Raw genomic sequence first — 15,836 nt, forward strand, 5'->3', positions numbered from 1 at the left:
TTCGTTTTCGGTTTTACATGGAGCTAATATTAAAAACCGCATGTACTGGGGTGGATGTCTTTTGTCAGAGATGGATTCAGGAAGGCAAAGCCCAAGTTAGTAACTGAAAGTCATGCTGTGTGTTTTGACGGAGTCTCAATCATGTACATGGTCATCTAGTTAGATATGTGTAGCTACAATCATTGAACCCTTAGCAACACCCCACTCATCAACCCCACATTCCCTGTTGATACATATCAATAAATACACAAATAAAAAAAGTTTACAAGTCAAGGCCACGTGCAACTTTTCCTTCAGATATTTAAGAAAGAAAATTTTATTTGTGATTTATAAACAAAACACGTTACCAGTATCAATAAAAAAATCACTAAATCACTGTTACACTGATGAGCAGGTGTACAAAAAAAGATTATATAATAGATTTGCACTTTCACAGTCAACAGCTTAGTGCCATCTATGGTCATATACACCAATAAAGGATGATTGCATGGACATTCACAAACACAAGCATAGAATACATATATTTTGAAGGGGGAAGGGAAGGGTATCTTTTCATAGGCGCATACATAATTCAGTTTCACATTACAGTGTTAGTAAGGTCAGCATTTAAAAGCCTAACACAAAATAAAAATTGGAAAATAAATGCATTTGAGAGCATTACACTATAGCATTACATATATCTAGAAGGTTAGTAACGTCAGTCTGAGAAACACACGTCTGTGATTCCGTTTCTGTGTATACGCTTAAGTACTTCAGCAGAGAAAATATTGGTATCTCTTGTGTGAGTAATGGAGGAAAAAAAAACTCTATATATACTGTATCTGTTCTTCTGATTAATACATGCAACAGCCACTTAGTGATCTGACAGCACTGAACTGTGAGTTTTTATACGTCTGCAGTTGACAGATCGGGAAAAGCAATTTGATACCAGTGATTGCATAACCCTACTGCCTAAAATGTTGGTACGGTATCAGTTTTTAATGCATTTTTATCAATAAAAGGGGAAAATAATTCCCCAATGTCCCAAATCGTGTTTTATTTTTAGGTTTTTTCAGCCATTTCATAAATATATTTCACGTTTATTTACTAATGATACAAATCTATTATAAACCCAAACAAGGTCCTAAAATCATTTACGCCTTTTTCATCGGATAGGGTTAACCAATTACAAAAAATAAACATTTGGTCGGACAGAAGCCAAAGAACAAGGGAGAATATTTGCTTGTTTACATATTTCTTTGTTTTAGTCTAAACATCATGCTCTTTATTTCACATTAATTCCGATTCATCTCGTGTTTGTCTTACCCCTGTCCTAGGGGAGTGCTTCTGAATTGTGATCACATCAACCCTTGTGAGCAATAACCTTTCCACCATTTTCCATAACAAAACAACACTGCATCATCCATTTACAAATATCCATGTCTGCACTTCAAAGCCACCACAAAATGTGGCGCAGAACCACTGTCCTGGGCTGAATGTCTTTCTGTATAATAAGTAATATGTATAGGAGAAACATACAACAAACTCAAAGTACAAATTAGGCTGTGGATTTGGGACAGAGGAATTCGGGATTCTGTATCTTAAAAACGTCAAGCCTCCAGCCATGTTCAACAATAGGACATAACAGTACTTGAGTCAGATTAAAGCTTGGATAGAAGCACTGTGATAGTATCTTACTATGGTGGCTTTTTATTTATTTATTATTATTATTATTATTATGTGAAGAAGCAGTCAAAAAATAAACAGTACATAGTTAAATGCTGGGATCTCCAAATAAAATGATCAGCATATCCAAAAAATAAAATTGCAAACAACCTCAAGCTTGCTAATTGTACAAGCACCAAAGGCAAAGAGCTGGTGACCGAGGAGAGAAGATTTGAAGCTGCAAAGCCCAGGATTACTACAAAACATTCAGAGCGAAGCGTGGGAATCAGGCTCGGCTTGAAAAGAACTAGCAACATTCCCTGTATATTACAATACCCATACAAAAACCATAAGTGGAACCATTGGTTCTGAATCCTGACTCTTAAGGTTGCTTTTGTTCTCTGTAGTTTTTTTTTTTTTTTTTGGGGAGATATATTTTTTTAAAGATGTCCGACCTTTCATTCCCCCTTGTCTCCCAAATAGCTTTGGGCCGAAAAAAAGAAGAAAATAAAAAGGTCTATCTCTAAAAAGTCACATTATTCACTCATCCAGGTTGTATGGGTTATGTATGTACACTGTCTTGAAAATTGTGCTGAAAAAATAATTGGTAAAAGCTGCGTTTTTTCCTTCCAGACTTGGCTGTCTTCAGGTTCTGCTCAGGTCTACCGCCTTCGAATACAACAGGGTCAGACCTAAGGTTCGGCCCCTGTTTTTAGCACTGTTACAGGGCAGGGGGTCCCCTGATTGCCCCTTCAGAACACTGATTCATAAAACCAAGTTGGCCATTTTAGTATCTGACTGGTACAGCCCTCTCTTCACGCTGAATGACCTGCATAATCTCATCTTGCAATATTTACAAGCGTTGCAAGTGTCCTGCTTGAATGCATTTCATTAGAAGTTTTAAGCCTGTGAGGAACTCTTTGCCTATCTGATCAGATCCCTTAAAGAAACACGGCATCGGGACCAATAAGACAGAGATGCCAACATCCGTCTGCTACAAGGAGAGCCTCTCTGTGTGGCGGGGGGGGGGTGGCAGGTTAGGTGCAGGAGGGAGGGGCAACAGCTCGTATTTTCACCTTTATCTACATCTTAGCGAGAAGCAATGAAGAGTGGGCTCTATTGACCGAGTATATATTGTGTAAGAGCCCAGGTTTGCGTGTCGGGTGAGGTGGCCGCAGCGGTGCGCTGTCCCGAATGTCACGGGGCTCGAGGGCTGTGCCAGCGCTTTGCCACATGGTCCGCGGCCATGTTTTAATGTTCGAATCGTTGGAAAGCAGCGCTCCGTTCAGCCACCCACAAAACACAGCAGCCCGCCAAACAGCAAAACGCACTTCCTTACAGGTCAGTGCTGCTGGTAGTGTTACAGCTTGACTAATTCAATCTCCACATTACAAATAAAAGCACATTTTAAAGGCCGAACCTCTCAGTTAAGACTAGGTTGCTGCTGTACTGGATGGCGGCTGGAAAGATTTTTCATTTTTAGGGAGAGCCTCAAGGGGAGGGAGAAAAAAAGCGAAAGCTGCGTGTTCATTCCCAGTAATCGATAGATAAGTGTGTGGGGGATAAGGTCTACAACCACTGGTGAGGGGAACAAGGGAGCGGGCTTTAAATGGAAGCAGGGAGCTCTCCTGTTTGATCTGCCTTGTGACTTTAGTTGGTAGCTCTGTTTTAAGGACATCCTTCCCGCTAGTGCTCGCTGTTGTCGTTGCCGCCTTTCTCTTTCTTGTCGGCCTTCCCCTTCTTCTTCTTCTTCTTTTTCTTGGTCTCCTCTTTCTTGCCGAAGGTGATGAAGTCGCTCTTGTCGTCGCCGGTGGGTTGGTCCTGGCGGATGGAGATGATGGCGGGGGAGCCGGGGATGATGAAGGCTTCGGGGACCTCACCGGGTTTCAGGGCTTGGGGGTGTCCGGGGCCGGGGCCGTACCTGAAGGTCCAACTGTTGCTGTTGATGCCCGCGCCGACTGGGGGGGAGACCTCCCCGCCTTCAGGTTCTGGAGGATGAGAGAAGAAGGAGTCGTTAAAAACAAGAGCTGGCAGAGACGGAGAGGCCACCAGCGGCAAAATAATAAACAAACCGTCGCTTGCACACGTTTGGATCCTGCAACTGCGGAGGCTTTTGTCCGAAAAAAGGACATTTTCACGACTTCCGTAAAAGGCATCACTTGATTCCTCTTCATCATCTTTATCATTCACATTGTCTGTTTTGTTTTGTATTGTTTTACTACTTGGAGTAGGTGGTGAAAGGGTGTTGTTGAGTGTAATTTCCCCAAAAGTTGAAAATAATCATAATAATACTCATAATAAATGATAAATGCCAAAATAGAAGCCATACAATACAAAGCAAAATAGAGACCATACAACTATACTTCCAAAACACTACTGTAAATAAACAGCTATTCACATTGTTGGATATTTAAAGCAAATACCAAAAAACACCCCCTTCAGTGCCACAACGACATGTGTGCATGTGTGCCAGCGTACGTGTGTGTTATACCCAAAGGTTAAGGTTAAGCAACAGTCAATGAGTGCATAATACTTCACTGAGGAACATCCGACACATTTATTTTGTAATCACCACCACCGTCACTTGTTCTCTGTCTATGAGCTAAAAAAAGACTGGTTATAAATGAACTGATAATTAGGGAGGCACTCCAAACAAACAAACAAACTGGCATTTCTGATTAAATGACACAAAGGAGAAAATAAAAGGACACTCCTTACAAAATAACTTGCATTACATACTGTATACATATACATATAGTTAAGAAATTTGCATAATTATTGACACTGCAGTTGTGTAGGTTTCAAGGTAAGATAAATGCAAGTCATGACTTCACTACAGCCTTTTTCTGTCATAGATACAAATCATGATTAGTGTTATTAGTAATGCAGCCGCACAAATTTCTTAACCCTTACATTGAACAGAAGAGGGGAGATACAATCACATTGTCCTCATTTCCGGAGATAAATCTTGCAGTGTGGAACTTAATCAGAAAGGAAGAATATTGACAAAAAAAAGATGGGGAGAAAAAAGAGAGATAAATAAATATAAGGAGAAAACAAAAATGAAATCAACAACAAATAAACAAACAAGCTTGCTGGCAAATATGTTTTTCTCACTCAGAAAAGCTAATTCATTACTATGATAATGACTGACCTTTATGAAAATGACTCACCATTTAAAGGGTGAAAGGAATTTGTAAAGGTTGTGTAACCATGCTAGAAATGTATTTCTGGTCATGAAGATAAACATTTAATTTAATTTACCAGTAAATAAACAAACACAAACAAATCATAAATGAATAAATGAATAAATAAACCTCGGACAACAATAAAGGGCAGGGGTCTGCATTCATTAGAAGAACACGACTCCAGTGCCTCTTTTATTTAATCCATTACTTTGATGTAATGCAACACTATGCTCAAACTGCAGATTGAAAGATGGAACAGCAAACTGACAACAAAAAAACAGCAATCCCCACACATGATAGATTAGCAAGGAACCAGAGAAATCACAGAGAAGAAAAGCACAGCAATCGCATTCGATCACAGAGAAGAAAGACCGATTCCTGCTGCAGGAGACGCGTACTGGACTTCTGGGAGCAAAAAATAAAGGTTAGACAAGAAAGGATTGACCTTTCGAGAAACAGGTGGTTTACAGACAAAATCAAACGCATTAGCATTTGAAAACGAGCCATTTTGAATACCCTCACACAATCTAATCCCGTGGTAAAGGTAGCTCATTACCGAGCTTCACCACAGATCTGCTGTGTTACAAACGACACGTGACTGTGCCTTGAAAGAAACTTTTTCCTGTAGTGTTTAGACAGTCAAAAGTAACCCAAGGTTCACAAAAAGGCTGGCAGAAAGCTTTCTCAAGGCTAGACAAACGGTGATGCACAAGCGTGGGTCGTGCAGTTAAGCATGGGCTTCATGTTTGTAAACCCGTGTAATATCAGAATCAGGCACTTAGTTTTAACTGCGAGCCAGTGTCCAATTACAGTACTGTATCACATACTGCCATAAAAATATGAATTATTCATGCAGCCCAGAGTTGAATGTTATTGTATCATACCTGTAGGCCACATTTAGAGGATTATTATAGATTTCCCAGCAGGAATTTAATCATTGTAATGATATGAAGCTAGGAGGATGATCGAGAGCACTGTTTCAACACTGTTTCAAGATTTAAGACTGTATTTTAAGTTATTGCTCTTAAATATATATGTGTATTATATTCTGCTGAGTGTGGAATTTAAAACAAAGATGGGGTAGAGCTTTTGAATACATTGTCCCTTCTTGGTAGGTAGAAATCCTTGCTGAATTTATCATTATTATCTTAAGGGAATCAACCTGCACGTATGTTTGGAGAACTTTACATTTGTAGTTCAAATTAGCTGTTTTTGTGGAACGCACCGAAGTGGTTTCCATGTAAAGATAATCCTTAGTATACTGTAGTGTGCCGTATTGTACATTTTGGGATCTTTTAGAGGAGAGATTGTATGTGCAACACAACTGTGTCAATTAATTACCACCCCTGTCCTCGTGGTGTGATAAAGATAAGTTATTCTCTCCAGTAGCTGTCATTGCATTCCTTTGAGAACAGGAGGCTTTGTCCTTGCCTTTAGTACCATAAATCACATATCTGAGGAAGACAGCTTTAGATAATTGAATGCTGGGGCTACTCACATAAATAATGCTAGATTAACCAGCATTGATACCATGTGAAACCCATTTCCAAACCAGTGTATACTATTTGTGCATAATTTAGTATGAACAGCCAAATGTGCCCTTAATTGTCCTGAGTTTACAGGGGAATTGCTCTGCTTACTGCAATGCATTTATATCTGTCAACGTGTGTTTATGTTTATTTACAACATTACTAATTGCAATCCTTTAGTTGTATTTGCCTTTCTATACCAACGCAATCTCACTACAACGCAGCACGTGTGGTTCTTGGGGGAATCTCTTCGCTCCGGCCTCGCCGCATAGCGCACCCAGCAACACGTGATTCAAGGTGAGAAGCAGTGTGGGTAACCGCTGTGCCGTAATGTAATTGAGCTAAATAATAAGCCTGTCAGTCGACTAATTGTGACGTACAGGACAGAAGAGTAGAGGAATGAGGTTGTGAAATCTGTTTCAGACTTTCTCCATAATAAACAGGACATAGCGATAAAACAGCCTTGTGTCTTCACTTTTGACTGTGAATGGAGGTCTAACAAGGGAAGGCGAATGGAAGTTCTCCTTTGTCCTCCTTGAAACTCAATTAGGAGAACTGTGTTGATGAGGGTGTTCGTGGGGACGGGATCCACTCCATCATCATCACACACGCGTCCATCGGTCTCAAAACTCAGAGGACATATTTTACCGCAGTAGCAAAACACATTCTCCATCCTCACATACTTGCAACCTTAACAGATTTTAACAGCCCTGACCTACTTTTTTATTTTTTCTCTCTTTTAGATCATGCCGCAGCCCCGAAAGGAGAGTTGTTTAATTTATTTATTTAATGTGTTTACTTATTTAAAGCTTGATAACTAAGCTGCTTGTAAGAGAGCTGCAGCTATTTTTAATATCTGCGTCACTCTGACAGGAAAAGACCCTGTTCTCTCTGCAAAACAGGAATGATTACAATTACAAACAACAGCTGTCTCCTCCGAAACACTGAGACATGGACACAATTGCACAGCAGACCTGCAGGTACGGTGCAACGCTCGGCTTCTGGAACAATCCGAAGTGCTTTGCAATGTAAATCACAGCCTGCAAGTATCTCAATGCTCAATCCCTCTCTCTACACTGTGCTCAGATGGAAATCTCAGAGGTAATTAAATGAGGTCTTCAATATAAATCACTACAGCAGCCATTTTCTGCTGTAACTTAGATTCCATGGAGCTGTTAGGGTATACATTATTCGGGGGGAAACATTTTAATAGAAAATCACAAATTCTGCCAATATCGCTCCAGTGTGAGACCTCCAGACTGCAGGAGGACCTTAGGCAATGTCACTGACTCACGGTACGAATGCAAACACAGAGCAGCCTTCCTCTCATTCACACTGATGCACAGAAACCAGTTGGGTCTCAAAGACACTCACTCGTTTGTTTTGCTTGGATTAGAAACCTGGAAGAATGTTGAGAGTGTGATTATTAATCTAGGAAAGAAATAAGATTCTATAACAACACAATATGTAAGGTTCTGTATAAATATGTCTTCTTTTTCATTATCAAACTAAATGAGATCAATGAGAATAAATATTCAAATGAAAAACAACCAAACCTAGAGATGTCATTTTGAGATATTATGTTTCTTTAAAACTCTGGTACCCATTGCTCTTCGTACTGTAAGAAAACCAACCTCAGATGATCAGATCATCTAGGCAGAGGTTACAACAGCTATTACGGAGAACATCAAACCCAATTGACCGTGTTAATCCCTAATGTCTCAGTAGGCTTTGGCAGTACAATCAAATATAATTGTTACAAAGTTTCTATTCCTTCCCCAAATGTTACCTTTTTGATTAGAATGCTTTGCAGTGCTTTGCTCAACAATATTTCCTATTTACGAATCTTACTAGTACTGAAGTAAGAAAGGGATAGTAGCCTGACACAGTTAAACCACAGGTGCAGAAATTAGACATGGCATTTACATACCCCGTCTCTCCGTTCTGGGCCAAAGCCTGGCATGACTTTTGAACTGTGACAAATTGTGCAAAACATCCTTAATCACAGGAGATCCACTAATGTGCTGCGTTGCACATTAATGAGGGTTACAGGTTGACTGAAATCAAGTTGTTTCTAAGAACCCCAATGAATTAATAATAAACAAATGGAAAATAATAATATTGTTCAAAGAAATAAAAAAGAATGTTTTGTATTGTGTATCATATAAATTAATATTGTAAAAGACATGTATTTTAGTAATAATAATAATGTTACATTAATAATAATCATATTCTTCTTCTCAATTGTCATAATTGTATTTAGTTTTTTGGGGAAAAGTACAAGCTTTCTTACTTAACTGTGTTTTTTCTAAACTCAAACTGACTGGCAAGATCAACATAGCCCCTTCATTTCCGAGTGACTCATCCGTGGGAGCCTTCAGCTAGGAAAGGTTACGCAGGAAGAAACAAAGCACGGCCGCATCTGGCTGGAAAAGAAAATGGCGAAGATCAATATTGATCACGTCGCCCTGTGTCTCCTGCAAGGAAGGTTTCTCCATTTTAAGGACTGAAAACATCCAAGAAAGGATAAGCTTTGTCTACATAGTGACACAATCAGAGCACGCCAAGCTCAATCAGCCCATTTCAAAAGGGAGGAGCTATTGCTCTCATTATGATTTTGTTTATATGTTTGCAATAAATATAATATAATATTTGATTTATTTTGAAACTAAGAAAAATATATACGCACCTACATATAGTGGTTCTTCTTTAAAACATGTATTTACCAATTTTCACTCTCAACATACCTCCTCTTTTATCATGTCAGCGCTGCTTAGTGCCAGCAAGATGATTGTTTCTTTAATTCAACTGGAGATACTCCGAATATTCAGTCAATATAACCGATGCATAAAACCCCATTCATTCTAAGATGATGGGGCAGCTCTCAGAAACCCCCTTCCCTTTCACAACACACTCGCATCCCTGGCTTCCTTCCAATGTGATTTCAACATCCTGAGGCATATCCTATTTCTTATTGCCTGTGCATTTCTGCTCCCCCTGTGAGGGCTGCTGCCCCCAAGGATAATGACACAGAGCGGAGCAGATGCGTCTTTTCAGAGAGGGATATAGCTCGGCGCATTGGCAGTCAGGTCTCTCTCCATCAAGGCAAAAGTGATTGCATCAAATGCTCTCTGGGGCTTTCCAGCCGAACGGGAGGTCAGTCCCACCCCTTTGCTAAGAGCCGCCATTTAAAAATCACACTGTCTCCCACACAAAGGGGAACAAAAAAACTCTGGAGGGGTGGTTACAAGGACAACATGCCTTGCACACTGCAGATAAAAAAAATGCAGCACCATTATCTGATATGTCTGCTCATGTTTAAATACAATGGTTTCTCTTTTTTCCCCCATCTGAATTTCACAGTACATGCACAAAGGAGCAGGCATCAGCAGAGCAATGTTTTCATGTTGCAATTGCTGTTATTCTCCACAGACAAAGAGCATCATGGTATTATTAATAATAATAATTAATTCAAAAGACAGGTCTTGCTGGTACTGATAATGCACTTTTGCCCTCCTGAGCAAGACAAAAAAGGAATGGTTGGAGGGCAGTCTAGAATCGCGGCACCTTTGTAGTGCTTGGGACTTCAAATTGCTCTCTGTGACAAAATCAGTGTGAAACTTAATTTAGGGAGTTGCATTATTCATTTACTCAAGTCGATTTCGACTGAAAAACAACAGTGTGCATTATCCACCCACAGCAGGCTGACCGAGGTTTGAAACCAGAAGAGCAGAGCGTGAATTGTCTAACAGAATATGAGGTAAACATAAATCTGTTGGACACATTTTGGGAAAACATCCGGGATGGCTAAAACAAAGCCAAAAGACACCAGCTGTTGCTTTTTTAATTGCATTTTTTAGATTTATGTTGCCTGTCTTTAAGTAAACAAATTTCCTCACTGAGACCATTTCAGAACACATTACTAGCTAATCACTGGCACACAATAGCTAAATACACTTTCGAATGTGGTGACCAGAATAAGGTACAAAGAACCTACACTCACCTAAAGGATTATTAGGAACACCTGTTCAATTTCTCATTAATGCAATTATCTAACCAACCAATCACATGGCAGTTGCTTCAATGCATTTAGGGGTGTGGTCCTGGTCAAGACAATCTCCTGAACTCCAAACTGAATGTCTGAATGGGAAAGAAAGGTGATTTAAGCAATTTTGAGCGTGGCATGGTTGTTGGTGCCAGACGGGCCGGTCTGAGTATTTCACAATCTGCTCAGTTACTGGGATTTTCACGCACAACCATTTCTAGGGTTTACAAAGAATGGTGTGAAAAGGGAAAAACATCCAGTATGCGGCAGTCCTGTGGGCGAAAATGCCTTGTTGATGCTAGAGGTCAGAGGAGAATGGGCCGACTGATTCAAGCTGATAGAAGAGCAACTTTGACTGAAATAACCACTCGTTACAACCGAGGTATGCAGCAAAGCATTTGTGAAGCCACAACACGTACAACCTTGAGGCGGATGGGCTACAACAGCAGAAGACCCCACCGGGTACCACTCATCTCCACTACAAATAGGAAAAAGAGGCTACAATTTGCACAAGCTCACCAAAATTGGACAGTTGAAGACTGGAAAAATGTTGCCTGGTCTGATGAGTCTCGATTTCTGTTGAGACATTCAGATGGTAGAGTCAGAATTTGGCGTAAACAGAATGAGAACATGGATCCATCATGCCTTGTTACCACTGTGCAGGCTGGTGGTGGTGGTGTAATGGTGTGGGGGATGTTTTCTTGGCACACTTTAGGTCCCTTAGTGCCAATTGGGCATCGTTTAAATGCCACGGCCTACCTGAGCATTGTTTCTGACCATGTCCATCCCTTTATGACCACCATGTACCCATCCTCTGATGGCTACTTCCAGCAGGAGAATGCACCATGTCACAAAGGTCCAATCATTTCAAATTGGTTTCTTGAACATGACAATGAGTTCACTGTACTAAACTGGCCCCCACAGTCACCAGATCTCAACCCAATAGAGCATCTTTGGGATGTGGTGGAACGGGAGCTTCGTGCCCTGGATGTGCATCCCACAAATCTCCATCAACTGCAAGATGCTATCCTATCAATATGGGCCAACATTTCTAAAGAATGCTTTCAGCACCTTGTTGAATCAATGCCACGTAGAATTAAGGCAGTTCTGAAGGCGAAAGGGGGTCAAACACAGTATTAGTATGGTGTTCCTAATAATCCTTTAGGTGAGTGTATATTATTGGAAAGCGGTGGAAAAGCCAAATAAATGTTACAGGGATTTGGGTATAGGTTATACCACCACGTTTGTTATCAGTCCCTGTACATTGGGACTGAAGCTGGTGACTCTACTCTTATGTTTGCCATGGTGCATGTAATTCTTTATTCTCCAACCACATTATTTTTAACCAAACTGATTCAATAGACATGGCAGCCTGACAATGTGGATCATTGCACTAGACATTAGAGCTTTACCCATGAAATCCTATCAAAAGGAAGAGATCGACATTGTCCAAAATGTCACAATATATACACATAAATGTGGGAGCGCTTGAACTCAACATATTCTGTGCATTACCTGTAGTAAATAGTCAGACCACAGATATGGAGTTTCAGAGTCAGTCTTTAAAAAACACATTATATTTAATTTACGAATACAGAAGTGAACACCGTGTTGTCGTTCCTAGTTTGTTTCATAATCGCTTTTTTTATAGTCCCATGCACAGTTTCTTTGTCCTTTCCTTTTCTTTTTTCTGTAGCTACACGTTTAAATTATGCATGACGAATATCACACCTAGTGCACTTCCTGTTCACGACCACGGCTGTGAAGCTTCACCAGAGAAATATGATTTCTGCAGCAATGAATCATTTTAGCCCGCGCTCATTTTTGTAGAACAGCAATTGTTGGTTCAGATGGTTATTGATTATGTTTTGATTGGTTTCTAAAATACAGTATTGAAATCCATATCACACATATATTATATTTAAAAATGTATAGTGTAATTATTACTACTACTAGTAGTAGTTGTAGTAGTACTATAACTATTATTAGATAAAAATTACCAAATGCAAGAGGGCTGTCTTGCTCAAATACTTTCCATTTAACCTTATGTGATACTGTTTAAATGTGTTCTGCACGATGATTACAGTGCTCTATATAACTTGATTGGCTTGCAATGCCTAATCTCACAGTACAAGGCAGATGATGAAGACGGGCATTCTCAGGGGAATCCAATCAACATATCAGAGAAGCAATTGCCCAGAAATAAGCATGCACTAGGAGGAAAGGTTTAGAAAGGGATGGTGGGTAAAAGTATTTGAAATCCTTCCTAGAAGCAGGCTTCAAATATAAGCATCTGCTGCACCACGTTTGGGCCGATGTAAGCACAAGGTCTGGTGCGCCAAGCTGTCACCAGTTTCTATAGGTGACTGTTTGACAGCTTCATCCCCATTGAATTCAGCGTGTACAGCTGCAATGCAGTTATGCTTGCAGCCTAATTTTCCCCAACCATATCTACACCTGTAACGCAGGGTGTGCATCTGAAATATCTTTGCAACAAACCTCATTTCTTTTGACTGAGGGAGGGACTGAGTGGAACCTGGGTCCTTTTCAATCGCTCGATAAATAACAGGAAAGACCATCTTCACAATCGGTATGCAGATCAATAGTGGGAGGGGCTTAACTTTCATTCCCCTGAACACCTGGCCAACTGGCTGGCCTCATTCAAAGACACACAGACAGCTTAAGGATTAAGCCTGTAGCTGATTATAAGCCTTTCAGAAGTGAAGCCACATCAGCTCACCGCTTCCAGCAGCTACTGTCCGAGTACTCTAGCGTGCATTCCTGCAGACAACTCTCGAGATATGAGCAAAAAAGCTGACTGGCTGTCACGTGAATGTCTATCAAGTGTACGGCTGCATTGCAAGGGAAATAATCCTTTCCAAACAGAAGGATTTATACTGCAATAAAATATGGAATGTTGTGATTCATTGCTGTTGTTCTAATGTATTATGATTATTATTATTATAATTATGATATGGCTTGGGAAATACTACTAAAAGCCACACATTTCTGAAAAATCCCCTTTCAAAATGGCCGTTCATTTTATCTTCTATATTCTCACCTGTGAAAGAGTCCGTGCCAATTGGTTCCATATCAGGCATCCTATAAAAATGAAATATCCCCAGGAATTACAGAGCATCCTTTTTTATTTTTATCCTTCCTGTGGGATTTTGCTGATATGAGCACCAATCTTATAATGAAAATTCAGTGATGCATAAAACCTGCACTAACTGCAAACCTGCATCTGTTTCAGCAACATCCACTCGGTACCACGCGTCTATATATAGGTCACCCTCCCTCTCGGTATTCCATTCAGGGTATGAATGGTTTCCCTGGAAACCGCTTTTACACTGCACCAGTGCGCCTCACCCACTGCCACGGCGCTGACAGAGGAGTGCTGCTCGCTCGCGGAGCACAAGACAATCTTCCCTGGCAACACCCAACCACAGGTCTGCAGCCTCATGCATGGTTACTTCAAAACCAATGACAATTTCGCTTCCATACATCTCCCTTCCTACACAAAATGTCTGCCATGCTAATTTGTACCATGCAAATGCATGTGTTCTCGAGAGAATGGCAAAGCTTTTGTTTTCCTGTGGATCTGCAGTAAAGCACAGCTCGTGTCTCCACTAATATGATTCAGGCTTTCATTGAGCTAGGCGTGTGCTATTCCCCATCTGTTCGGCTGCAAAGAGCATACGAAGGGCTGCGGCTCTGATCGTGGGATATGGCACAGAAGAGCACTGAGCAGCAGCTTTCTGACCAGCCTGACCTTGACCTGGATAAAGATCAACTTTATATTAAATTTGCTCTGCACTCATTCAATGTCTACTGGTCCACTAGCAACACATCATCAACACATATTGCATCTGTTTTAATGCCCTTTCACTGGCTTTCTGGAAAGATTCAAAATGATATTCAAACAGTCCACTTTTACTTCCTTAAATGAACTGGCCACGCCCTACTTGTCTGGTATCTTCATTTTATCTGTGCTCAACCAGTGCTGTACCAGGAAACGTTTCCAGAGTACATCTTCTCTTTGGCTTCAATTGAATATGTGATGTTGCAAACTGAAGCCTGTACAGGAAATGTGGTCATTACTGCCAGTGATCTTTTCTTAAAGGTCTATTCTCCTCCAGATTTGCCAGGGAAGACTGACAAACTGCAGCTAAAAATACCATCTCACAAAACGCCTACTGTACGTGTCATCGTGGGGCGAGACGCATCAATACACCATAGCATCCAACTCCAATTGCTCATTGTAATTTGTCTAATTGAACATAAAATCAATCCTCAGTAGAAGATATTTAAAATGCACTCTGATTATGTCAGTGTGACTGTTTGTCAAAGCTGTACCATCTTAAGAGATTAAAAGAAACATACATGTTTCTCACAAAATCAGATATCAAATTGTTTTTCAAAATCGACTAAACCCTTCCGAAACAGCAGCCAGCTCGGGGTGCTCACCACAAATCAAATGAAAGGATTGTGTCTCAAACTCTGCATTTGCAGTGCCATCAGGATTATGTTGCACTCTAGACCTCATTTACTTAATGATTTCATTATCTGGAAAAAAAAAAATCTTGCGCATGTCTCAAAAGTAGAAACACAGAACTGCACATTGACTCAAGAGCAACCAAAACACACTGACAGAATAATACATGTCCAGTTAATTAAGTAATTGAGAACAGGGTGCAATGCCTTGATCTATGGGATTTCACAATCTCGAACTATAATGAAAGAGTTGTATATATGAGGTCAGGGCTTAGTGTTGAACGCAATGGTTATGTACAGTGGCCTTTGTGTGATCTGAGGGCTGTCTGCTCTGCAACACAGCTCTTATCTGATTGCCAGGAGAAAAAAAAAAGTCTGTCCCCTTCCTGACTGCGGGAGCTTTTCGGTTAATTATAAATATCTTCAACTTGATTGATAGAACTGAGGGATATAAATGCCCACGAGGAAACAGATGTGATCTGTTCTGTTAGACTGAAAGATAGCTCAGCCTCTACAATTTAATTTGGGGTCTCGATCAGCTCTAATAAACATTGCTCCTCTGTGCAACCACAAGATGTTGTGGTATATAGCATTTTCCTGTAAGTACGGCATCTTTCCATTTTTATCTGAGGATGGTTACGGTGGTTTACATTAAAGAGTCCTCTAATTTAAATCTACAGTCCCAGTAACATCAGATTAATGTAATCAACTCTGGTGAAATAAAGAAAATTAATTCAGACTGGCAGGAATAAGCCTGGCAAATTTGTGTTTTTGTACCCAGTTCCTCCACAGAATCATACACACATTAATCAGAATAATACATTCTCAACCCAAGCCTGTCATCGGGGGTGATGTACCAGGATGCAGGATACCAGCTATGCCCATTTCTATTCACCAGAGCTGGACTGGAGCCCAAGCCTCTAAGCTGGAGATTGC

General features: G+C 40.4%; 1 protein-coding gene across 17 annotated transcripts in view; it reads right to left on the reverse strand.

Moving 5' to 3' along the window:
• Positions 1–297: 297 nt before the first annotated feature.
• The window catches only part of LOC136763045 (protocadherin alpha-C2), a 155,939-nt gene continuing 140,400 nt past the window's right edge, over positions 298–15,836 (reverse strand). For 16 of the 17 annotated variants that reach the window (XM_066716748.1, XM_066716747.1, XM_066716753.1 and 13 more), the window contains one exon: positions 298–3,632. In XM_066716748.1, the coding sequence (XP_066572845.1) occupies positions 3,331–3,632 (302 nt within the window). In that variant the 3' untranslated portion in view covers positions 298–3,330. Of the gene's footprint in view, positions 3,633–4,557; positions 4,626–15,836 lie in introns of all 17 variants that reach the window. The other variant, XM_066716762.1, reaches the window with a different exon arrangement.

The sequence above is a fragment of the Amia ocellicauda genome, chromosome 11 (assembly GCF_036373705.1).
Source record: "Amia ocellicauda isolate fAmiCal2 chromosome 11, fAmiCal2.hap1, whole genome shotgun sequence".
Lineage (NCBI taxonomy): Eukaryota > Metazoa > Chordata > Actinopteri > Amiiformes > Amiidae > Amia > Amia ocellicauda.